This window comes from Recurvomyces mirabilis (assembly GCF_035927965.1).
Source record: "Recurvomyces mirabilis strain CCFEE 5264 chromosome Unknown scaffold_6, whole genome shotgun sequence".
Taxonomy (NCBI): domain Eukaryota; kingdom Fungi; phylum Ascomycota; class Dothideomycetes; order Mycosphaerellales; family Teratosphaeriaceae; genus Recurvomyces; species Recurvomyces mirabilis.
This window is the reverse complement of record NW_027041940.1, coordinates 517732-542060: the sequence shown is the minus strand read 5'-3', so window position 1 is coordinate 542060 and position 24329 is coordinate 517732. Positions and strand designations below refer to the sequence as shown.

The following is a 24329-nucleotide window of genomic DNA, read 5'->3' as shown; positions in this document are numbered from 1 at the left end:
GCCCTCCTCCATCTGCCTGTTCAGCCTGAAGTCTTGCGACGTAGTCATGTCGAACCACGCAAAGATCCCAAAGAAGAGTCGTGTTCTAGGAGCGAGAGAATATCTCGGGTATACATGTACGAAAAGAGTACCCGATCAATCGCCAACATAATATGCCAAGGGTATCTACAAATCGTCCAAACTCACACCAGCACTTCCCTGCCACTTCCGACTAGGCTTCAGTACTCTCATCTTCTTGCTCGGACTACGCATGACCTCCTTCTCCCTCTCAGCATTAGCCAGCTTCTCCTTCAAAACTGTATTCTCATCCTCGAGCTCGACAAATCTCTCCTCGGCCACAGTCCCAAGATTCTCCTTTCCCACCATCCCATCCTCATACACCTCTGCACCCATCTGCTGAGACAAGAGATCCAGCTTCCGATCAAGATGCTCATCCTGCGCATCCATCTCGACATGTCGCGCGGCACGCCATCTCCGCTTCTCCATCTCCAGCCTATCCTCCATTTCTGCAAAGACCTCCTCGCGGATCTCAGCCTCCACGTCCTCGATCCTGCTCTCGGCTACTTGCCAGCTTGATTCCGCTTCGATGCGGCGCTGAGTCTCTTCCTCTAGCAGGACCTGGGTAACCTCTAGCTCCTGCCTCAGGCGGCTGATCTCGGCGAGGGCAGCATCCAGATCTTCTTGTAGTGCCGAAGGCGAATTGCGGCCATTGGCGGGCTTGTTATGCGCAGCTGCAGACGCAGCCAAGATCGTGGCCGTCACAGATGGGATTCGTGGAACAGTTACTTCACGTGCCAGAGCGGAGTACCGCAGAATCTGACTCGTGGCGTTGAAGTCGCCAAGCGGATCCGCAGTAACAATCATGATCGACTTCTGCGGCGCCTTATGGATTGCTCCGTGGTGAGTACTGAGGCTGTTACTGAACAACAGCTCAGTAAGTTTGCATTGCCGGAAAGGCACCATGCGCTCCACAGCTCCAGGGAGGGTCGAGTTGCGAGCATTATCAGATTGCATTTGCATGCACTGCCCCAAATACATCAGACTCTCATTGATCTTGCCAGCTTCGGCCAACGTGGCACCAGCTGTCTTCGCTGTACGTGCTCGTTCAGATCCAGCTAGATCAACGATGGTCAGAGTGCTGTTGCTCCAGGGACCAGGCACTGCCACGTGGCTTGAAGAGCGACGACGCTTCTTGACATCGAGGCAGAAGAAGCCGTGGCTTCGACTTGAGGCCGTGTTCGAGCCTGTCCCTGCGACGCGACGCTCGGTAAGACCAGTCTCCAATACCAGGAGAGCCTCCTCGAGGTTTGCGCAGATCACCTTTCGAAGGCCTGCGACGACTTTGCGGTCGGGTGAGAGCTCCGTGCTTTTGAACAAGAGCGCGCGTCTCTTCTGTGGTGCTTTCGCAGTAGCAGATGCAGTAAGTAAGTCGAAGATGCGGTCATTATACACCTCGTACATGCTGATGACGATAGCATACTCAGCACTATTGTCCACCTCAATCCCGATGTCGTCAACGGCAGGGAATTGTGACAGAGCCGAAATTCTTGGCATATACCTCCTCGACGCCTGCATAGACATGAACGAAACATCCTGCTGAAAAGAAGATGTAAGCTTCGCGATACTTCTCGTTATGACATTAGGTTTGGAAGGAGAATGTGGTAGACGACTCTGGTTCTTCGCAAGCGAAGGGTAGAGTCTTTCGTACACTGCTGGCGTTGAGCGCGCAGTGCCGGAGGACGTTGAGTCTCCGTTCATGTTGGTGTTGATGGTGGTGGGATATGAGCCCGGAAGTGTGTAGAGTGTGGACTCGCGTACCATTGCTGGTGTGGTGGCTCTGCTCAGTCTGCCTGCTTCACCGGGAGAATAAATGGAGTCGAGGTAAGCGGCTGCAGACAGGATCTGGGCTTCGGAGACGTCGGATGAGCATAGAGATTGGAAGATCGTAGGTCGGGTCTCGGCGTCCACGAGGTAGGGTGCCGTGTGTTGGAAGAGGACATTGAGGGTGAGTTGGGTGATGCCTCGCTGGGACTTGGAGCCGAGGATGGTATGGCTCTGCGTAATAGTGTCAGCTTCTAGCTCCACCAGTGTCTCGAAAAGTCATTACCTTTCCACTCCCAGTCACACCAAGTGTCGCTACTAAGCCATCACGTCCTTCCCGTCCTTGTCCACCCAGGACGCCTTCTACGATCGGTACTATGCCAGTGCTTTCGAAGATCTCGCGCTGCCCGACATGCTCTTCGAACACACTTGTGAAGGCGAACTTCTCGACTGCTCGTTTCCGATTGTCGTTCACTGGTGGATGGATCGTGATATGAGTTGGTGCTTGTGACCCGGTCGTGGTGCTTTCGGGCTGCTCAACATCCAGGAATCGCTCCTTGTCGACGGCAGAAGAAGGTCGCAGCCGCAAGAATACGTCGAACAGTGATGTGGTGGGCTTTGAAGAGTCCATTGTGTCTTTTTCGCTGGGGCTTGGTCTTCGAGGTTGCGGTTCGATAATCTGAAGCTGTTCGCGGGCGACTATTTACTCAGTACACAACCGCCTGGCAACCGGCGATTTCAAGATTTATCGCCGCAGCGGGCCATCCCGTGGCGCGCGACTTTTGGGGCATTCTTCAAAGGAGATGATGGGAATAGTTTATTGGCATTGAACAGCAATGTTCGAATGCAATGCGTGTACTCTACGCGCCATCAGAGCCATTGCGGGTGAAGTTGCTGTTGCTGGACGCCCTCGCCCTCTCATCCTTACGCCACACTTGACTACGCGAAAGGCTTCCACAGCGACCCAGTCCACCATTCCTTCTGAGGGTGGTGGCGAAGCATATCTCAATGCTGCACAGCGACGGCATCTCGAGAGACAAGAGCAAAGTAGCCAGCCAAAGTCAATAGTCCGCCGCTTCGACACCCGCAACAACGATGAAGAAGCCGCGATTGCAGAGAAACGAATCGCCGTGACATCCAGCCGCCACATCCGCAAAGAATTGGAATGGCTTAAGGATCCAGCCAAGCTTGCCGAGCATGTGCACTACACCTTGCGTTGCAATGAGCCCGAGAAGGCAATGGAGCTGTGTCGGACGGCGAGCAAGGACATGCAATGCGTGGTGAGCTGGAATCACATGGTGGACTGGAACATGAAGCAAGGCAGGATTCAGGACGGCTTGAAGGTCTACAATGAGATGAAGAAGCGAGCGCAGTTTCCAGACGGTCACACGTACACCTTACTGCTACGAGGACTGGTCGGATTGCAAGGCAAGGACAAGAAGGAGAAAGTGCCAGAAGAGCATGTCAGCCGAGCTGTCAGCATATACCAGTCCATGAGTAGTCCCACGAGTCGCGTCAAGCCGAGTATCATTCATACGAATGCTGTCTTGAAGGTTTGTGCGTTCGGTCGAGATATGGATGCGTTATGGGCTATCGCGTCGAAATTGCCAGAAGTTGGTGGTGGTGCAGCGGACCACATTACGTATTCCATCATATTCAACGCTTTGAGATATGAAGTCCTGAGTCTCAAGACCGAGGATCGTCACGCTGAGCGAATAGCGCAAGCCGGCAGTTCTGTCAACGCAGGCAGGAAAGTGTGGATGGATGTAGTACAGAAATGGCGAAGTGGGCAGATCAAGGTTGATGAGGAGCTCGTGTGTGCCATGGCTAGGCTATTACTTCTCAGTGGGAGGATCAACGATCATGACGATGTCTTGAACTTGGTGCAACAGACAATGGAGATAGAACGACAAATCGACCCAATCGATTCGGCAGAACGTCATATTGGACACGTGCCGCAAATCGAGGTCCCTCAAGACGCAGTCACTGCTGAGACGAACGACGTAGACGCGCCAATCGTGTCGGTAGAGTCTTCTACGCATGAGCATGCCAAAGATCCCACCGACAGACCAGACGCAAAGGCCTACAAGACAGTCAAACCATTGCCCAAGGACCCGAGCAAGCCCAAACAGCCAGTGCTTCTACCCTACACCAAACCAGGAAATGACACACTCAGCGTGCTTCTTGACGCTTGCTCGCAGATGCGTGTACCAAAGGCTGCGTCCGCGTATTGGAAACTGCTCACGTCCGACATCTATGGCCTACAACCCGACCTTCATAACTTCCACGCCTACCTGCGATTCTTGATGACAAACCGAAGTTCTGGACATGCTGCAGAAGTGGTACTACACGACCTACCCAAGGCCGGAATATCAAGGCCGATGAACTTGACCTTCCGACTTGCCATGGACGCCTGCGTACGTGACTCGAAGAACATGCATGTCCTGGAGAACGCGACAAAGATCGTAGATGCGATGGAGAAAGCATTGGCAGATCCAGACGTGGTCACATTGAAGAAGTACCTCTCGCTCGCTCTGAATTCGGACAGTGGCCCAAAAGTCGTGGCGGCCATCGATCGGCTTGATCCATTGATCCATAATTTGCGGAGCCGACTGACTTACGGTCCAGCAAGCGGAGGTCAAAGTCGGGAGATAGACCTCAAAGCCAAGACGGAAATACTAGACTTCTTCCGAGCGGTGGTTGGAGCTGTCGATACGTGTATGAACCGCGGGCTCGTACCGAGGGAGGATTACGGCCATTGGCATTCTCGCCGGTCGCAGCTGAAAAATTTTATAGGTGGGAGTACGAAGAGTGTGGAAAGGTCGGTGATCAAGCTTGAGAGGGCGGGTAGGCTGAGGGAAGGTCAGATTAAGCGATTTGAGAATGGGAGGATGCAATTTAGGCTCGGCGAGGGCAAGGAGAGGACGGGACCGAGGAGGGTTAGGGACGAAGAGGACAGGGCTGGATACTTGCCTGAGGCTCTCAAGGGGTTCAGGAATAGGGGTGGGCCTAGGAATGTGATGAGGAAGGGGGAGGAACCGGGCAGGCATACGTTTGCAGATTCACCGGCAGATTTTGGGATGTGAGATCTTGTATTTTGCAGGTGAAGCTTTGCCATAGTACATGCCCGACAGCGTTCATCAGTCGAACACCCCTTGTACCACGTTAGATTGTCCTATTCTCCTGTCTTGACCAGTCGGATTAGGGCTTCCGCCATAGAGATAAGCAAATCTAGTCCGCGGAATCTTCGGCAGTCCGTCCGGCCAGCAGCTCAAGTTGTTGCATTCATATTCAGTATCGACGCACGAATGGCATTTGCCTCCTTGGCAAACTGACCCTGGAGATGTCGAAGGGAGTGCAGGTTATGCTTCCTGCAGCCTGGCTCCTGGTTGAAGGCGGTTTCTGTGGGATCAGTGTAGCTGGTGTTGGTCATGATCGTGCAGAGCTGCGAAATGGGTTTGGCGTTCTTGGTCATGGGGAACAAGTCGACGTGCTTCATGCGTGACAGCATTAATGAGATGCAGCGCGGCAGTGCCGTGCATTCGGGATGAGCGAGTTGGTGATCGATCTGGCTTTCAATGTATACCACGATCCGCTGCCTGATCTCTGCGGCGAAGTCGGCCAAATCGGGTGAGAGAGGACTGGTTGCAGTAGACCTGAAGACGAGCTTGCAGCTGAGCGATTTGACCGTACGGTCGTGTCGCAGCAGGATGGCTGCTTCCCGCAGGAGCAGTCTGTCATCATGCATAGCACGATCAAGTTGAGGCTCGATGACCGGACCGACGTGCATGCGGACCGCGGTCGTGCAACGATACTTATCGCATAATTGTGCGAGAACGACAATGTCCGAAACGCTCATCGTCGTTGGCAGTGCGTTAGGACGGTGATGGAAAATCATGCAAATATAGCGCATAATTCGACCATTATTCTCCGGCAGGGGGTACCTCAACGGAGGCGTTGGCGGCAAGGGCACTTCCTTCCTTGAAACGGGGCGAGAGAAGCGCTTTGAAAACTTCCGAGGCATAGCTCATGATGGTTGAGTCGACGCGGAGCATGATTATGCTTCCCAAGTCAGTCATCGAGTTTTCCATATGCTGATTACCGCTTACGGAATGCCGTCTACAAGTTGTCCACCACATGTCAGCGTCACGTCGCCGTCCGGCGCTATGACATTTGGGTCCTGAGGTAGAGCCATGATGAAGTGATCGAGCAACGAGGAACGCTGTCGGATGGTATGGCGGTGGCAAGTGGAGTACCAAGAAGTGGCAATGAGTAGCACGTCTGAGTGAGAAAGACTTCGAACCACGCAAAAGCTTAAACCCAGGGTCGTCTTGAGATTGAAGAAGGAACGATCCAGTTGACGCAGGAGCTGTGGTACAGCATCACTGAACCTCTTAGTGTTAGCATCGTATGCCTCTCGCGTATCAATCAGGAAGCAGGGAGAAATACTGTGCTGGCTCTACCGGCTTGTTCATGTTTTTTCATTCGTTATTACTGTTGATTGGTGGTGATAACGTTATATATTTGGAGACAGCTGATCATACTTCACACACATTTCTACGCTTTCGATGCTTGCCCGCAAGAACTTTCGAGCCTCCAGGCCAACCCAGACCTTGGCCATTGACAGGTCGCCGGACCTGATAAGAGATCCTCCAGCTTGTGCGCCGAGCTGTCGCAGGATAGGGAGAGCACTATTTGATGTTAGCCGCTCTGCATATCGATCTCGAAGTCAGACATTACTCACCCAGAGAATAGGTCTAGCTCAGGGTCTAAGCTTCTGCCAATGCCTTCCAGCAGCAGAATCGACAGCACGACATTCACATAATCGCCCTCAAGCCTGACATGGTGTCCCCGCACCATACTCAATACCTCATTCAAAATGTCTCCTATCTTGATGTTGCCAAGCGAGAATGTCTGACTCTTGACGCTGAGTACTAGATGCTGCATCCTGAGCGCGAAGACCTCACGATCAAGCACTGCTTCCGGCTGTCGGCACCTCTCGGCCATGAGATGGCCAGCTTTGTAGCCGTCAAAGTCAGCAATGGCTTTGAACAAGTCCAGAAAGTTCTTTCTGTTCGTCTCGTTGAGTTCAGTGACCAGGCCGGTATCGATGAAAATGAGCTGAGGTCGGTAGCCTTCTCTATCAATTTCGGATAGTGTTTTCTCCCACTCTGTCTTTGCATGTCGATGTGGTCGCAGTCGTGCCAGCACCTCTTCTGTGACATCTGGACTCTTGTTCGGATCGGCTTTCTTCCTGCCTGTTAGACTCGACAGATTGGCGCCCATATCGACAGTCGCTGGCTTGTAGAATCGCACCATGATGTTGCCTGGGTGGAGATCCGCATGGATGAAGTTGTCGATCAGGAGCATGTGCAGGAAAGCATCAAGGCCCTCATCTGCGATCTCCTTCTGGAAGCTGCCGCCACCGTTCTGCAAGAAGTGTTCAAGCGGGATGCCGGTGGCGAATTCTTCTACTAAGACTTGCCGTGTCGTGTACTGAGTATATGGGTACGGAAACCATGCCGTAGTACGATTACGGAAGTTGCGGCGGAAGATGGTAAGATTGGCTGACTCGATGCGAAGGTCGAGCTGCAAGCGCATCATCTCGCCAAATTGCTGGACCTCATCTGGAAAGCTGAGCCACTCCATGGTCGGTATGGCATTGATGACATTCGCGAAAAAGCCCATGATCTTCAAATCTCGCCGTACGATACGTTCAATCTTCGGATGCAGCACTTTGATCGCAACATAACTTGACGGAACTCTTTGTGGTGTGCTCTTCAGTATGGGGTCAACAGTCTTCAAAGCCTTCGCACGTAAGGTTTGAGGCGTCTTATCGGTATCGTCGTCCAGTAGAGTGAGGTCCGGCTTCAGCTTCGCCTTGTATACCTGTGCAATGGCTCCCACGCCGAGTGGCTTTTCATTAAACTCGTCGAAGATGTCCTCGAACTTGCGCCCAAATGCCTTTTCGATTGTGGCTTTGGTTACTTTTAGCGAATGTGCTGGTGCATTTGAATGGAGTGCACCCATGATAGAGCACATTTCGTTTGGGAAGATGTCCGTCCTGCTTGCCGCCCACTGCCCAAGCTTGATGAATGCTGCGCCTGCTCTCTCCATGGATGCGACCAGAAAGCTATACCACCATAGCGTTCCACTCCTCTCATTATCCCTGTCGGCTTGTTTCTCGCCCAGCCATATCACAGGGACCGTGATGATGACTGGAACGAAGATGATGACCAGATGGAGGAAGCGCACGCCCGTCGCAAATGGCTCGACGATCCACTCGTCCACGAACTTCCATAACCCTCTCCTCCATCTCGCCGAGTGCTGAATCCGCTCGGGTATTCGTGCCTCCTCTAGTTCTTGCCGTGAGATCTCAAGCATTTGCTCTTCATGCGTCTTGCCATTGTTGGCCCCTTTGCTCTCGTCATCGTCCGCGATCGAGACGAAAGCTGCTGGACTGAGGAGTGCTAGTAACGCCGTCCCTCCTTTGACTGGCGCAGGCGGTCTTTGGAAAGATTGTTTTGCGTGGTGTATCGACGAGAAGCTCTTGGCGCCACGTCCACTCCTAATGCTGTACTGGACATGCCGCAGGATCTGTGGCCGCACACTTTCGCCGCTGCACCTCCAGCATGTACGTCCCAGAAGAAAAGCAGCTCGCATGGTGAGTATCGTCCGGTGCTACCGCTTCATCGCGTATTATGATAGAGATAGTTACTGGACTCGAGAGATGATGTGTATGTTGAACATGACGAGCATGGATTGTTTTGCGAGATCCCGCTCTGACATCACACTCACATGCCAGATATCGGTGGTTACATAGATGCGCCACACTAGTAAGCGTATACATCAAGGTCAAAACAGCGATCTTTGTAGAACTCGTAATGGCAAGTATCATATACTGCGGAAGAGTTTCGAGCCCCAGAACACCAGAAGCGCCTACGCTGTCTATGAAAGTGCAAGACAATTCTCGTCCGGCTGTTTACTACAATCCAAAATTCTGGTCACCGGCATCGTGTACCAAAGTCCCAAACTTCCAGACCTTCTCGATCTTGAAGCTTCTCTTACCATCAGCTTCTTCAACAGGATCGAGTACCAGCAGATCCGCATCTGTGTCGGCATCCAGGCTCCCCTTGGCTCCTCTCAGCCCAAGCATTTCTGCTGGTGTCTCTGTGACACTTCGAATCACCTCCGGTATCGAGGCGTGTGACCAAGTCCAGAAGTTGTTGACGCATTCTATGAGGGTCGCTGAGCTGCCCGCGAGAGTGTCTGAGCCCTCTCGTGTCAGAAGTGGACCTTTCTTGACCCATCGATCGCCGTTCGTCCAGTCGTATACGCCGTCTGGTAGGCCAACCGTCTTCATAGCATCTGTCACCAAGATAAAGCCATCGGGATGCGCGTTCCACGCGATCTTGACAGTGGTCGGGTGCAGATGGATACCATCGCTGATAATGCCATAATATGGCCTATCTGTGCCCTCCGCTTTTCCCAGAACGCCGAAGATTCCAGGATTGCGGTGGTGGAGTGGCCGCATTGCGTTGAACAGATGCGTGATCATATTCGCACCTTGCTGTATTGCGTCGCTTGCCTCTTCATACGTTGCCTCTGTGTGGCCGATGGCGAAACGTATGCCTCGCTTGACGACCTCAGGTATGCAGGCGGTGATACCAGCTACCTCGGGCGCAGCTGTAATCATGCTGATGGGTGAATGTATCTGTCCATGCGGGTAGCCCCCAGCATGTGATAGGTTCTCCAGGCCGTAGATTGTCTCCATGTCCGCGAAGCCATTTGGTGCCTCTTGCAGGACTTGCGGACTATGGATTCCATTCTTGCTCGGCGAAATGAACGGTCCTTCGCAATGAGCACCCAGTGATTCTGAGCCTTCCAAGGCATTTCTGGCATCGCCACTAGGGCCTAGATATCTCAGGACCTTGTGATAGACTTCAGCTTGCTGGCTAGGTAGTGTTGGCAGGTAGCTGGTCACGCCGGTTCTTATTAAGTGCTTGTTAAGCCGCTTCAGACCTTTTTGGTATTCGCCTATTTCCTCCGGCACGGTAGAGAAGTCGAAACCAAATGCGCCATTGAATTGCACATCGATGAAGCCAGGGCACAAGATCTTGCCTTTGAGGTCCACTATCTCATCCGGAACAGCATGATGTTCGTAGAACACTTCCTGGCTACGAAGAATGCGGCCTGTGACAGACGATATCCATAAGTCGTCTTCAACCAGCTTATTGCCTCGCACAAGACGACCACCAGTGAGTCGAGTGATGCCAGTCCGAGGCCGCTCGGGTGAAATTGCCATGGGCATGTTGATGGCGTGGACTTGGGTTGTGGCCCAGCTATGGGAGATCGCCTGAAGTCCGCAGAAGAACCGCAACAACCCGAGACTGGTCGACTTGCGAGACCGGCCACGCGTTATGGGGAGTAGCTCACATTGTACGGAATGATTGCAGGGAGATGTGAACGGAGCGTATACTTTTCCTAACCCAAATTCATAAGATTTCCGTGTTGCAGTTACCTTGCTAGCCGTGCCGTCCTCGGACTCTGATGAAGCATGTTATCTAATCAGAGTCACCTTGACGAAAAGATAGCAGCCCCTAAGCCTTGTCGGCCAATGGATGGATCACGCCCGTCGAGCTGGTGTCAACGATGATGATGGAGCTCTCAAGCTGACATGCAACGTTACAGAACGAATGGCATGTCGAAGTGGAGAGGCAACTCGAGCGAATGTCTTGGCGCGGGCCGATGAGAACCGAGGTGAGCCGGATGGCACATCACCTCATCCGCGAGACACGAAGAGACGAGCTTTAGGAGTAACATATCTACACAGTGACTTTGCTGCAGAAAGCTCAAGGTGGCAGGTCCAAGCCTGGTGGTATCAGCAGGGCGCGGATTTATCATACCGACATGAGTGGAGCACGAGGTGGTAGCGTAGCATCGCAATGATCGTCAGCGACCGCAAACGCGCCACCTAGGAGCGGTACGGATCGTCAGGCTGACCACGTGTGAGCTATCTCGACTACAACTCTTACAGCTGGTGGAGACCGTCCAAGATGGGAAGTCACGTAGATGAGCTAGACCCATCATGGGGCGATACAGATCGGCTGCTTGGTCAGCTGTTCATGATGGGCTTTGAGGGAACCACAGTCACGCCTCAGGTATGGTTGAGGTTGCCATGCAGCTGCTATAGGCGGTTCGTTGACAAATGATGGCCCACAGATTCGCAAGCTGATACAGGAACATCATCTGGGCTCGATTCTGCTGACAGCAAAGAACCTCAAATGTATGCTTCATAAGTCGCAACTCCGTGTTTCCACGAGCTGACCGCGCGCAGCCGCCGAACAGACGACGCAGTTAGTACTTGAGCTGCAGAAATGTGCCTACGATGCCGGCCATGTCGTGCCACTGGCCATAGGCCTAGATCAAGAGAATGGCGGCGTCAACAGCCTCTTCGACGAGATTTACATTCGTCAATATCCCTCAGCCATGGGTATGGCAGCAACAGGATCGCGTGAGCTAGCCTACGAAGTCGCGAAAGCCACTGCCGAGGAAATCGCAGCCTGTGGCATCAACTTGATGATGGGACCGTGTCTCGATGTCTTGACTAATGTACGAAATCAGCCTCTGGGTGTGCGTACTACTGGCGACGACCCGCAAGAAGTTTCATCGTACGGCGTGGCATTCATGAAGGGGTACAAGGACGCTGGTCTTGCCACGATGGGCAAGCACTTCCCCTCGTACGGCAGTCTTGAGTTCCTCGGCTCAGCGCTGGATGTTCCTACGATCACGGAAAGCCTGGAGTCATTGAGCCTGAACGCTTTGGTGCCGTTCCGTAACGCCATCAAAGAAGGCTTAGATGCCATGATGGTCGGAGGCTGTGCCATGAACAGTGCTGGGCTGAATGTTATGCACGCCTGCCTGTCCGAGCAGGTAGTCAACGATCTGCTTCGGAACGATTTGCACTTCAATGGCGTGGTCATCTCCGACTGTCTAGAGATGGAAGCGCTTAGCCATAATATTGGCGTCGGCGGCGGCACAGTCATGGCGATTAATGCAGGCTGTGACATTGTGCTTCTCTGCCGCTCTTTCGTGCATCAGCAAGAAGCTCTCGAGGGGTTCAAGCTTGGCATCGAGAATGCGATGATCACCAAAGAGCGTTTGCGAACCTCTCTGAAGCGGGTACTAAACATGAAAGCGAAGTGCACGACTTGGGAGAAGGCACTCAACCCTCCCGGCATCAATCTGCTATCGAAGCTACAACCTGCTCATACTGTCTTGTCTACCAGGGCCTACAACTCTTCGATCACTGTGGTAAGAGATAAAGGCCGCATACTGCCACTCGCAAATACGATGGAGCCAGAAGACGAGCTTCTGCTATTGACGCCACTCGTAAAGCCATTAGTAGCTTCGGCGGCCTCACGAGCACTTTCAGAGCATGCCACGAATGGCTCGCCAGAACCTGCGATCTGGGAAAGAAGTGCTTCCGTCATGAGCGGCGAGAGAGTATTCCGAGAGCTCGGTCGCTCATTGGCTCGTCAAAGGAGTGGCCGCGTTCTACACACCTCTTATACAGCTAATGGTGTGCGTCCGCAACACGAAAACCTCATCAATCGTGCCGGTGCTATCGTGCTTGTCACTGCAGATGCGAATCGCAATCTGTATCAGAGCGGGTTCACAAAGCATGTATCGATGATCTGCAACATGCAGTACACATCTGGAGGCGACAAACGAGAGAAGCCGATTGTGATCGTGGCCGTGAGCTCACCTTACGACTTCGCCATGGACCAAAGTATCGGAACATATATCTGCACCTATGATTTCACTGAGACAGCGCTCAATTCACTGGTCAAAGTGCTCTATGGTGAGCTAGCTCCCGCCGGTGCTTTACCCGGAACCATCAGCCAGAGCCAGAAGCTGTCGCAGTCGAAGCAGCACTGGCTTGTCGAAGCTTTCAACGAAGAGCGCGACTCGAATTCGCTTGACGTCCTGCTCAAGGTTGTGGTCGAAGGCAATACCCCTGGATTGCACTCCGAGCTTTCGAGTGCATCATCCAACTCTTTCCTCTTGCGGCATCCTGAGATCCTCGAAGCACATTTCGTTGTGCGGAACAGTAGCACGCAAGCTTTATATGGCTTCTGCACGACTTACTTCTTCAAAGCAACAGGTACCGGCATTATTGGTGCTGTGTTCGTCGACCCGGGCCGCCGCAAGCTATCAATTGGACACTCGCTGCACAATCGCGCTATTCGTACATTACTACAGCGAGAAGGCATCAAGCGCTTCCAGCTTGGCTCGCGCCTGCCGAGTATATACCTAGGCATACCCACAGATCATGGTGGCGAGCGTAAGCGACTTCGCTCGTGGTTCGCTAATCTGGGCTGGAACACTGCATTATCTCGTGCAGTCTGCAGCATGGTCGCGCGTAACCTGGCTACTTGGCAGCCGCCTCCTGGTATGGCGAAAAGCCTGCAGAGCGCAGGGGTCGACTTCGATCTGGTGTACGGCTGGGGTCATGCAAGCCCGGTGCTCGACCATATCAAGACAAACAATCGCCAAGGTCTGGCTGAGGTGTATAAGATGGCCTTGGCAGACCCGTCCGCTTGTGGTATTATCCGAGCTAGGCGGCCGGAAGATGGCGCTCTCGTTGGCACTGTTGTACTGTACAACATGCACTCGCAGCTGGCGGAATTTGTGCCTGGTATGAAAGACATTGGCGAGCTCGCTGGTGGCATCTCGTCTCCTGTCATCAGTCCCTCCGTAGGCGAGTACTCGACTCTCCTGCAAGGTCTGATCCTACTTGGCATGCGTCAGATCAGGAAGCAAGGCTGCAACGCGTGCATCTTGGATTACATGGATGGTGATGGTGACTTCGATGGACTTTCTGCTTTGGGTTTCAGTGTTCTGCACAATTTCGAGGAGGTCAGCTGCGATGCAGCAACTTGGACAATGGTGCCGCCATCATGAGAGTGTGGCTGAGAGCCAGTGGTGCCTGTCGTTATATTTAGGTATATCCTGTCACGTGATGGAGACTTTTTTGGTAAGACAATAATGAAAGCGCCCCCACTCACGCCCGTGTGCGCACTTGTATGATACATAGGATCTATCTAGTAGGTGGAGCATAGTCTGAAAGATATCCCAGAGCGCTCAGATTGTTGGTCAAACATGCGTGGCGCGCTGTAGAGGCTGTAGAGGCTGTAGAGGCAGTTTCTGCTCGAAAAATTGAAGATTCGGTGCCAAGACGGGGACGTCCTCCGGCGCATGCGGCGAAACAGCGAGTAGCGGAGGTGTCAAGCGTAATGCTCCTTGCGCGCGTAGTTCGTTCACGCATTGCTGAAAGCGCCGAATATGATAAAAGACCAAAGTCTCGACAATAAGATCTGCCACAGAACTCTGGGCTCACGTGTTGAGACGTATGCGCCAAGCCGTCGGACCGCTCGATCCTCCTACTCCCGAGCCAACCAGATGAGGTCGGGGGCGGTACGCTCCTCGGAAAGGCGTGGAGCCGTCCTGGCAGCTACCCTGTCGGTCAGCACCGAGGCACTACTGCGACTTCGCGATAGCAACGACTTCTATCGATCTGCCAGAATTGACATCGAGCACTTAAGCGCACGCAAAGCAGTGACTGGACTAAACATCGTCGCCGTCGAGCTATGACAGGCCGGTTGACGCTTGGCTAACAATGCAGGTCCCGTGACCCGAAACGACACCCCTCAATAGCTCTCATCGAATGCGCCTCCTCCGTGCATGCTCGTCGCCGACTCCCTCGAAGACCCAGCGCCGACCAACAGGCTGCAGGAGCTTCTGAATCCTGTCATTTCGATCAAAGTTGCATGAGGGATTGCGCGGGCACTACTGGCCTGGAGGTGGAGGTGCGCCAGTGATAGGCGAAGACGATATCGCTAAAGACATACGCTGCTATGGATAGTCTACCTGGCTTCGACACGTCTACGATGACATGGACTCAAATGGTACATCCGGTGATCGGAGGCAGTGCGGACCCTTTCCAAGAAATGCTGCTGCCAATGGAGATGCCTGATCACCAGTCGACATATGGCTATGCTGGGTATGTGTACGCGCGGAACAACTTACGAGGTGCACTACTGACTGTTTGTCCATCTGCAGCAGCGAAGACATGAACCTCCACAACCTCCAATCTCACGCGACGCCACAACTCAAGCGCTTCTCCAGTGCTTACGAGGATCCATTCTCAGACGTGGTTAGTGCCTTTGACAATGCCAACCAGGATCAGAAAGACCCTGAGACGCCCTCCATTGAGCGAGACAACAAACTACTCGGCTTCTCACTACCAACATTCCCCTATGGCCTACTGGACTACACCTATCGGCCGATCACCATATCTCTTTCGGCTCAATTACATGGCATGTTTTTCTTGGCCGAATCGCCATGGGCAGCTGCTGGAGAGACACAGCTGCAGCCAAATGAATTGACCTGCTATCGACGGAACTTGTTTCAGACAACGGGCGAGATTACCTTGCCTCGGACTCTGAGATATCTGATGACAGAGCAAGGAGAGCAGATCCCTATCATGGGACAAGAGTTAATGATTAGTGCTACGGAGTCCACAGAAGGCAATCCCGTCAAAATCATATCAGTACCATGGAAGACACCAGCGCATCCATCCAGCAATGTCGTGGACGACAGAGCAGAACGGGAGCCTCCGTCGATACCCTTGGACTTATTGAATTACCAGGAGCTCGAGACAGACTTTGCGAGCTTTCCATTCCAATGGAAGCGACTGCAATTTCGAATAGCCACGGCAAATAATGGCCGGAGAAAGGAGCTCCAGCAGCATTTCGTGGTGCACCTCAAGGTTGTTGCTACTCTTGCTACCGGCGCCAAGATACCGATCTGTGAAGTGCACTCGGGAGCGATCATAGTTCGGGGCCGGAGTCCACGCAATTTCCAGGCTCGAAAGGACATGCCACTAAGCGGTGCTGGTCATACCAGAAAGACCTCAACGAACGCACCTGCTCAGCTTAGCCGAAACAGTACGAATGACTCTGGTGTCAAGCAGGCGCAGGATGGCCCTACTTCGGCTCCATTGAAGCAAGAGCCGCCGTCGCTGGCAGTGCCGATGACATCGTTTTTTGACGAGCCAGTCATTAGCACAGATTTCTACGATTGGAAAGGCAATGGACAAGCACAGACCGGTGCTATGACGGCCCTACCACCCAGCACGAGCCCATTCAACGGTGGTAATGTGTACGCCATATCGTCTCCTGATCTCACGCGGCTTCGCCAGACGACGTCGGCACCTACTGCGCCTATAAATCTGTCGTTGGTAGAAGATGATTCGCCAGTGCCAGGTAGTAGTGCCACACCACCCGATCAGCGAGCAACCAAGAAGGCCAACATACCTCCTAGGCCACCGTCATTTGGTCTGAATACGGTCAATAGTCCCGATGAAAGTGCAGATCTGCTGTATGAGTACTTTCCACTCGGACTGGATGACTGGATGCCACCTGTGGATGCTGTGTATCGGCCGCACGTTGTTCATCACACTAAGCTGCCCACCGATCCACGAGATCCCAAGACCAGTGCGAAGAGTCGCAGCAAGCGATACTTTAGCGAAGATGTCAGTTGAGCGCCGGACCTTCGATCAGTTACATGATCAAAGGCATTGTCTCTGTGGAGGCGAATGTTATTAATCCATCTGTCAAGACTATCCAGAGTGCAGCTTCCTCCAAGCTTCTTAGATGTGAAAGAGGATTGCGAGGCTTAAGATCTCGAATGAGCTGCATAGAGCTCGCTTCTTAGATGTGAAAGAGGATTGCGAGGCTTAAGATCTCGAATGAGCTGCATAGAGCTCGCCTCAGTGGGTGTTGATATAGCCGTTCGTGTCAATAGAGACCACGGTCATCCCAACACGCGTGGGCAAACAGTGGATCCTGTCGATAATACTCGTTCTGGGCCCAGCGTCTGAAGTGTCCCTCACTAAACGGAGGGGCGGTGTCCATGCGGGCTGATCGAAAAGGAGATGACAATGTTACATGCAGACATGGCAATGTATAATAACCTACGGTTTACATAAAGTCAGTGGGCGAGGCAATGACCACGAAGGTACTTTCCTTGACGATCGTCAGACGTTCCAACAGCTTGACACACTCGGTTTAGAATGTAGGGTGGGAGTCGACGCCATGCATCATACATTCTGGCGCGACGTCTGGGGTTGCTCTGTGAGCAACAGCTTTCGTGGCTGGCGCGTGACGACCAACTCAGCTGAGTCTGATATGCGCCATGGACTTTCCTGATTTGGTAGGTCATGCTCGTCTAGCAAGTTAGAGCTTACTGCCGAGCTCGGAGTTCATATCAGAATATCTATGCAGCGAGGTCGCCAAGGTCAAGTCTACACTGCAATGTAACGATGATCTTGCCAGCCGCATCTCGTGGTCACCCTTGTCTCGCATTCGCCAGCAGTATTTCGCACCTCCACGATGGCCTCTACCATTGTAAGCTGTAATCTTGATAGTGTGATTATAGTACTACGACTGGCACATGTCCTTGTGAATGTCATTCAAGTTGGTCCTACGGGTGATCTATGCAAGCCACTGCAACGGCGGCACCAAAGAGGGAACTTTCAGGAGCCATTGCAAGGGACACAGTACCCTTGGCGGCGCCGGAGAGTGCGCATAATTCGTCCAACTTCGCCTGGCAATTTGTTCGGAACTCTGGGTACTTCTCAATGATGGTACCATCGCATGCAATGGTGACATGGCTCGCTTCGCCAGGCCGCAGGCCTTCTGCCGTTGTGCGTAACCGCCAAAGTGCATGCAGTGCAGTCGCTAGATATGTCGCTGCACGCCGTGACACCAAAGTCGCTGTCTCTCGGAGGAATTCCAGCTCGCTTAGCCGAGGTGGCGTGGGAAGAGCATGTGCTCTCAAAAACGAAGCGCTCGCTTTAATAAGTGTTCGGCTTGTATCTTGCTCAAAGGCTGCCAAAAGCCGGGTGTCGAGCGTATATGGTTCATTGAGGCCTTCCGGAAGGTCCCCATCGAACAGACCTGCTGTGGTGACGGCTTCGACCAGTATCAACCGCACGATCTCCCCTAAGTATCTCCCTGTGATCATATACTCCAGAGGCTGGAAGTCGGGGAGGACATGGTGCTTGTTCAGCTCGTCGTCCCATCGTGTACGAGGTAAGACATGCCGGCCAAACATGCTCACTTCAGTATTGACCAGAACTCGTTCAGCGGCGTCGTGCCAGGTCTGCGGCCGCTCTCCGAATTTGCCTTTCCCTAGTGCTGTAGTCGGTAGGAACACTGCTGCATTCGTCCCAGTGCCTAGAATTAGTGACATCCTCGTTGACCTGTCAAGGTACGCCTTGGAAAGCAAAGTCGCCGTGCCATCGTTTACAATGGTCATCATCTCAACATTTAGATGCCGTGCCCTGCACGACCGCATGATTAACTCGCTCAGATCTTGGCCTTCAACGCCATGAGTTGCACAAAAGCCCTTGCCCATAGCTAAAAGCCGACCACTCCTCGGCGAAGTCTGCTCGATAGGAAACGACCAGGCCAAGCCCATCTGCAAGCGCGCATTCGTGGTGCCCTTCATGTGATTGTACTCTGCAAGTAACTCGCCAATCCGTTCCGCCATCCAATCGAAGAATGCCTGCCCCTTCAAATCCCGTATCACTTTTCCAATCACAAAACTTCTTATCCTTCTCACTTGCAATGAATCCTCACAATCTCGTTTGCCGGTTAGCCTTATCACTGCTATCCTGAATGTCGACCCTCCAACGTCCAGCGCCAAGAAATCGCCCTGCTCGGTGCCAGTGGGCAGTGTATGTAGATACGAAGGCAGCATGGAGATGTCTGAAGACTGCAGCCTTTGCAAATACTCCTCTCTGATTCGCTCCGACATCTCCAGCAGCCTCGCTGAGCCGCACGATACTGCCAGTAGATCTCTTGTCTGTGTGCTAAACTCCTCCATGCTCTTTTCGTACGCCCTTTCCACCACATGATGCTCCCGTTTCCGCTTCATCGAATGACCATTCCGTATGAAATCCAGCCCAGAAGATATCAATACGCTCATAGCGCACCCTATTTTGCTGGCGCTCCACAGATCAAGCAGAATGCAGCAGCAGTAGCAAGCGAGATGCAGCATTGACGGCCAGAAAGATGTTATCGCCAGTGCATAGAGGAGCACTATGGTAAGATCTATTCACTATATGCGCATGGACTAGACGTCCAGACTTGACCAATAGCGTATGCCTTTGTTGCGTATGCCTTTGTTGATATAACGATTGATGTCTTACCTGCGCCGTAGTCATGCGTGGTATCGAAGCAGTACGGGCCCATGTATAACGTGGTGTAACTGAATCGTAAACATCCTGTTACCTCTCGCGAACGGGTACAGGCATGATCCGTAGTCCAGGAAGACTAATTGATACCGGGCATAGCACAAGCAGTAGTAGCGGAGCTGTTACAGGTCAGGAAGGTTGTAACGGCCAACATGACTTAGTTGTTCGTCCAATGTTGACCCGATGTCGCTAGCCGTGCAAGCCGAGCACAAGATCCGTCCGGTGATGTTGTGTGCAATGGCCGGTTGGGACGTTGTACGGAACGACTCCTCGTATGCACGCCACCCGACTGTCCCGGCCAAGTAGCCGCTCGATATCTGATCACTTGCAGATGGGTGTCGTTGGTGCTGATTTACTGGAGCAGATGGGCGGGTCTGTTACATTTCACGGTTGTATGTTGCATTCGAGAGCGGGGACTGGGGCCCTGTTAGTGATCGAAGCGGCTAGCGTCACTAACCGCGTGGCAGCCACATATGCGCGGACGCGAGTGGCCGCGGACAGTGACCAGGCTGACCAGCCGTAAGGAAAGGAAGGGGATGTCGAAGGGTTGAGTTACACGCATTGCCATGCTCGAAGAACTGAATGTCCGCCAAGTTCTCGATCCAACCTCAAAGAGGTGTGTGTTCACCACCCGACAAGACTGCTTGTAATCTACAAGTCGTGAACACTTCTAGATCAGGCTCTGACGAGCAACGTGGCTTGAGTATTATCGTAAAGCTCATTGCATCGTATGGTACTGGTATACGCTATAGAAGCAGCGGAGACCTCAACACACCGCATTCCTCGTCTCAATCATTGATGAAGTTCTTGCGCTGAACCTCGTATGCATCGTCTCATGGCGTGAACAGACAGTAGTACAGATATTAGACCTTCTCGATCTCGGGGAAGACGTGACCCTTGTGGCCTAAGACGTCCTCAACGGTCTCGTCGGAAAATTTGACATCCTCTTCAACGGGAACGGTCTCCGTGATCCTCAGCAGCATGACAGGTGCTGCAATTAGCAGACCACCAGCAAGCAGACCCCAGCAGGATCCGAAGAGTGCCATGTACGACGGCGCGTTTGGGATGCCATCAAGCCTCCAGATGATAGCAGCACCAGCGCTCTGGATGCCTTTGTAGAAGCCGGCATAATTTGCCAGCTTGCGGCTGTTGTTCGTCATTGCGCCCATGAACCTGAACAAGTCAGCGACCGAGACGGGATTTGTGTCTGCAGTATGGACCTACCAGTAGATGCAAGTCTGCCATGCAGCGTCGTAAAATCCATAAAACATATAGAGAAACATCGGTCCCACGTATCCCTTCGTAGTCCAGTCCATCTTGACATAGGTCTTGGCGGCGACCATCTCACGGGTGTAACCCTTTTGAAAGGCATATCCTGCAAGGTCATTAGCTCATGTCTCATACGAACCCCCCAAGCTACTCTAGAATACTCACCACCACCCCAGATTGCCATGGTGATGACGAAGAGAGCCACCCAAGCAATCTTTGCACGCATTGGCCGGCCGAATCTCTTCGAGTCCAAAGCAAGGCCGAAAGTGGCAGCGCCAAAGATCTGTGACGACCAGTATAAAGTGTTGTTCAGAGCGCGTGTCCTCGTGTTAAATTGTGCAAGGTTGACATCGCTGAAGTGGTAAGTGTAAAACCAATTGCTCGCGAAGAACATGGGCCACAGAAGCACAATCCAAGGATCCGAGCGTAATGTTTCCCACAGGCCTAGGAACTCCGACTTCCAGGAGGGGTGCTGCATCAAGATCACCCTCGACCCATCAGATCTCACAACTTTCTTAGCATCACACAAGCTCCACGCCAGGCAAGCTCCAAGGAAGGTGAGGACGAGGAAGCCAACGTAGGTGCCGTCGGTGACTGTGCTGTTTGAAGCAACATGAATATTTTCGCCCAGAGGCACCAAGCTGCCGATCACACCACCAAGGTTAAAGATACCCCAAAAGACCATGATATATTTGCCTTTGTCGGCCTCGGGTGGATAGGACATCATGATGGCGCCTTGAGCAGCCCATAGAATGCCAGCACATGCGCCAAGGAGAACGCCTGCGAAGATCATGAAGCCATAATTCTGAGTGTGGTTGTAGCTCAAGTAGCTGGCGACATAGATGCAATAGCCGATGCCTCCGAAGGAAAGCGAGAGCCTGATGCCGAGCTTGTTTGTGATAGTGCCAGCAAAGAAGGCGACGATGGCGAAGGTCGCGTTGAGTGCGGTATTCGACCCATCAGCAGCGTGGGCATTGAGTTGTCCTCCACCACCGAGTCCACCAAGTGCGTTAAACATGCCTAATTTCGGTCAGCACCAACAGTGAAACACTTGTTCGTGCTTCACTCACCAGGACACAAGAAACACACAAAGGCCACCAGCACAAGTTGCGACTCTGGACTGGCATACCATGGCAACCTCAACCCGCCGATCTTGCGGCCACGATACATCCACCCATTTGGGATTTCGACTTCATGCTCGCCCATGGACTGAGTGGGAGAGTGAACTTGCTCGGTCGGCGCCGCCTTCTCGGTCGTGGTGTCCGCCATCGTTGTTTGCTGTCGCACGAGCTCGATCGAGAAGAGAGATGTTCTCGAAATCCGTAGAAGTTGTGAAGCTAGTCGTTGTTGATCCACAGTTCAGTAATCGAATGTCGTGGAAGTGAAGGGCCCAGAGTCGGCGGCGGCGTGAAATGAGATAGCGTGCGATGTAAGAGGGAAGGTCACACGCGACCTTAACATGTTCGGAGGATGTCGAACCCTGATCAGCTAGGCTGGTCGGTGGTGAACAGGGATTCGGTTTGTGGAGTAGCTTGCCGTTACCGATAGCTTGTGCTGCACGGCTATCAATTGGCTGAGCTCAAGGCGCACCGTTATCAAGGTCGACCGACGTGTGCGACCTCGATCTCACCGTCACATTCAATTCTCCCGCGCGTGCACCTCTTCGCTTCACTGATACAGCAGTAGCATGGGCAGTGAAAGCAGTCACTCATTTGCCACCTCGTACGGATACCTACATTCAGTACTGGACGGATACGAAGAGTTTTGGAGGATTCTTGGCCCAGGAGGCTATCCGATGTTCCATCGCACGGACATATGGCTTACATAACACATTCGAGTCAGGCATCGTCTCCGCTCTTGAGGTGACACTGCTCATGTCCGCCTTTCGTGGCGTGCTCCTATCTCATCACGCGATAACAGCGTAGCATACATGTATCACTCCTTGTCGAAGATCTGATGCTCCATAGCGAGCGAGATATCAACAACACCTTTCGTGTCGAGGCAGATATAGGTGCGGGGCAACTACTACCCAGCACGGCGGCACAACCTCTCTATGCAACGTGGGCCAATCCTGCGGCCGGAGCTTGTCGATGTGAGGGTTGCATATCGTATCTAGCCCCGTGCAGTCGGAAGACCTGCGATTGATGGCAGAGCTGGGTAAGGTATCTTCCCGACGTCACTGCGACAGGCACGTGGAGCGAGCTGTACACGCGCCTGACTCTGCTATAGTGAATGGTAGGTTCGTGGAGGTGGTCTTTCCATTATGGCAACAAACATTCCATTCCACTTTCTGCCCTCTCCATCACTACGACCATCTCGGCGCCCACCATGTAAGCTATCAGCGTCCGGTTTCTCGACCATAAATTCGTGCTAAAGCAGGAGCAGGAGACTCATCATCCGGGACCAGAAAGCTGAAGCCTCCAAGTATATCTCCGACTACATAATCAGTACGATTGAATTCCCTCAGGACATGACAGCGAGAATATACTCATGATGATGCAGGTCGTATCCAGTCCTTTGCGCCAACACCAGAGAAGCCTTTCATTCTCGGTCTACCAACTGGCTCATCACCCGAAGGCATCTATAAGAACCTGGTAGCGGCACACAAGGATGGCAGAATTTCCTTCAAGAACGTTGTCACATTCAACATGGTGCGTAAAGTGGCAAAAAGCTGCAAAGCAATCCGAGCTGACGATCGTGTAGGATGAGTACGTTGGAATCCCACGAGACCACCCGGAATCCTACCACTCTTTCATGTATAAGCATTTCTTCAGCCACGTCGATGTGGACCCTGCGAATATCAACATCCTCAACGGCAATGCTGAAGATCTGGAAGAAGAATGCATTGCCTACGAGGAGAAGATCCGTCGGGCTGGTGGTATCGAGCTGTTCCTTGGTGGCATCGGTCCAGATGGACATATCGCTTTCAACGAGCCTGGATCGAGTTTGCGAAGTCGGACGAGAGTCAAGACGCTGGCCTACGATACCATCATTGCCAATTCGAGATTCTTCGAGAATGATCTGAACAAGGTGCCTAAGATGGCGTTGACTGTGGGTGTGCAGACTGTTATGGATGTAAGTACAGCATGACTGGCAAAGAGCGTCCTGGGCTGACAGAGTTGCTAGGCGAGAGAGGTCGTGATCATAATCACGGGAGCACACAAAGCGTTGGCGCTGCAGAAGTGCATAGAAGGCGGTGTCAACCACATGTGGACTCTGTCGAGTCTGCAGCTACATCCTCACGCCATGATCGTCGTTGACGAGGATGCTACGCTCGAGCTGCAGGTCAAGACTGTCAAGGTATGCACGGTCGCTCGTCCATCTCACTCTCGACATTTCCTCTAACGTCCTGCAGTACTTCAAGTCTATCGAGCAGGTAGCGACATCCGAGGGATTTGGCCAAGCATTGGCGTCCGAAGAATTGGTGCTTAAGAAGCGAGACTCGGTGCTTGAGAAGCTTGACAGTCCCAAGAGTCCGACTGCAAAGACATTCCTCGCACCGCCGAAGCCAGTGTTGACGAGACAGATCACGCCAGATCTAGTTCCCGACTCGATGCATGAGAGGCTGCCTGAAGAGCGAGCGAGAGGATTGGGTCTTGATGGCTTGGAGACGAAGGAGGTACCGCTGTCAGCCATGCACGAGCGTGTGGACTCTGCGCAGGCGTGATGTGCTCCGCGGTAGTTTGATTTTGGCCACTCACCATGTGGTTGTCACATTACCAAGACATCCAGGCCATTGTTTCCATCCACAAAATCTGTGATGTGGCCTTCGAATTTCCATATTCGATGTCCGTGCGTGGCCCCGCATATAGCGTGCTTGAACCTTGAAGCATCATGCAGTTTCGTTATCGGCGATGCAGATCTGGAGGCCGAAGAGACGCAAGCACTTTGGAGCGAGTAGAGCCTAGTCAAG

General features: G+C 52.9%; 10 protein-coding genes across 10 annotated transcripts; 4 read left to right on the top strand and 6 right to left on the bottom strand.

Annotated features, from left to right (window-relative positions):
* Positions 1 to 165: 165 nt before the first annotated feature.
* Positions 166 to 2452, bottom strand: LTS14_002995 (uncharacterized protein; the record flags this gene model as incomplete). Its single annotated transcript, XM_064835700.1, has 2 exons — positions 166 to 2055; positions 2108 to 2452. The coding sequence occupies 2 exons, from the start codon at positions 2450 to 2452 to the stop codon at positions 166 to 168; spliced, it is 2235 nt and encodes a 744-aa protein (XP_064696750.1).
* Positions 2453 to 2657: 205 nt separating this feature from the next.
* Positions 2658 to 4907, top strand: LTS14_002994 (uncharacterized protein; the record flags this gene model as incomplete). Its single annotated transcript, XM_064835699.1, has 1 exon — positions 2658 to 4907. The coding sequence occupies one exon, from the start codon at positions 2658 to 2660 to the stop codon at positions 4905 to 4907; it is 2250 nt and encodes a 749-aa protein (XP_064696749.1).
* Positions 4908 to 5092: 185 nt separating this feature from the next.
* LTS14_002993 (uncharacterized protein) lies at positions 5093 to 6016 on the bottom strand (the record flags this gene model as incomplete). Its single annotated transcript, XM_064835698.1, has 2 exons — positions 5093 to 5555; positions 5931 to 6016. The coding sequence occupies 2 exons, from the start codon at positions 6014 to 6016 to the stop codon at positions 5093 to 5095; spliced, it is 549 nt and encodes a 182-aa protein (XP_064696748.1).
* Positions 6017 to 6337: 321 nt separating this feature from the next.
* LTS14_002992 (uncharacterized protein) lies at positions 6338 to 8484 on the bottom strand (the record flags this gene model as incomplete). The annotated part of the gene is made up of 2 exons (XM_064835697.1): positions 6338 to 6512; positions 6566 to 8484. 2 exons carry the CDS (start codon positions 8482 to 8484, stop codon positions 6338 to 6340), a joined length of 2094 nt encoding a protein of 697 aa, XP_064696747.1.
* A 322-nt stretch (positions 8485 to 8806) lies between these two features.
* Positions 8807 to 10132, bottom strand: NAG2 (N-acetyl-glucosamine-6-phosphate deacetylase; the record flags this gene model as incomplete). The annotated part of the gene is made up of 2 exons (XM_064835696.1): positions 8807 to 9998; positions 10026 to 10132. The coding sequence occupies 2 exons, from the start codon at positions 10130 to 10132 to the stop codon at positions 8807 to 8809; spliced, it is 1299 nt and encodes a 432-aa protein (XP_064696746.1).
* A 745-nt stretch (positions 10133 to 10877) lies between these two features.
* LTS14_002990 (uncharacterized protein) lies at positions 10878 to 13788 on the top strand (the record flags this gene model as incomplete). The annotated part of the gene is made up of 3 exons (XM_064835695.1): positions 10878 to 10982; positions 11044 to 11107; positions 11159 to 13788. The coding sequence occupies 3 exons, from the start codon at positions 10878 to 10880 to the stop codon at positions 13786 to 13788; spliced, it is 2799 nt and encodes a 932-aa protein (XP_064696745.1).
* Positions 13789 to 14774: 986 nt separating this feature from the next.
* LTS14_002989 (uncharacterized protein) lies at positions 14775 to 16429 on the top strand (the record flags this gene model as incomplete). The annotated part of the gene is made up of 2 exons (XM_064835694.1): positions 14775 to 14887; positions 14947 to 16429. The coding sequence occupies 2 exons, from the start codon at positions 14775 to 14777 to the stop codon at positions 16427 to 16429; spliced, it is 1596 nt and encodes a 531-aa protein (XP_064696744.1).
* Positions 16430 to 17370: 941 nt separating this feature from the next.
* On the bottom strand, positions 17371 to 18879 carry NAG5 (N-acetylglucosamine kinase 1; the record flags this gene model as incomplete). Its single annotated transcript, XM_064835693.1, has 2 exons — positions 17371 to 18479; positions 18531 to 18879. The coding sequence occupies 2 exons, from the start codon at positions 18877 to 18879 to the stop codon at positions 17371 to 17373; spliced, it is 1458 nt and encodes a 485-aa protein (XP_064696743.1).
* Positions 18880 to 20010: 1131 nt separating this feature from the next.
* Positions 20011 to 21685, bottom strand: LTS14_002987 (uncharacterized protein; the record flags this gene model as incomplete). Its single annotated transcript, XM_064835692.1, has 4 exons — positions 20011 to 20320; positions 20372 to 20522; positions 20582 to 21436; positions 21487 to 21685. The coding sequence occupies 4 exons, from the start codon at positions 21683 to 21685 to the stop codon at positions 20011 to 20013; spliced, it is 1515 nt and encodes a 504-aa protein (XP_064696742.1).
* A 1379-nt stretch (positions 21686 to 23064) lies between these two features.
* Positions 23065 to 24083, top strand: NAG1_1 (Glucosamine-6-phosphate isomerase (Glucosamine-6-phosphate deaminase) (GNPDA) (GlcN6P deaminase); the record flags this gene model as incomplete). Its single annotated transcript, XM_064835691.1, has 4 exons — positions 23065 to 23067; positions 23120 to 23491; positions 23543 to 23716; positions 23772 to 24083. The coding sequence occupies 4 exons, from the start codon at positions 23065 to 23067 to the stop codon at positions 24081 to 24083; spliced, it is 861 nt and encodes a 286-aa protein (XP_064696741.1).
* Between the last annotated feature and the right edge of the window lie 246 nt (positions 24084 to 24329).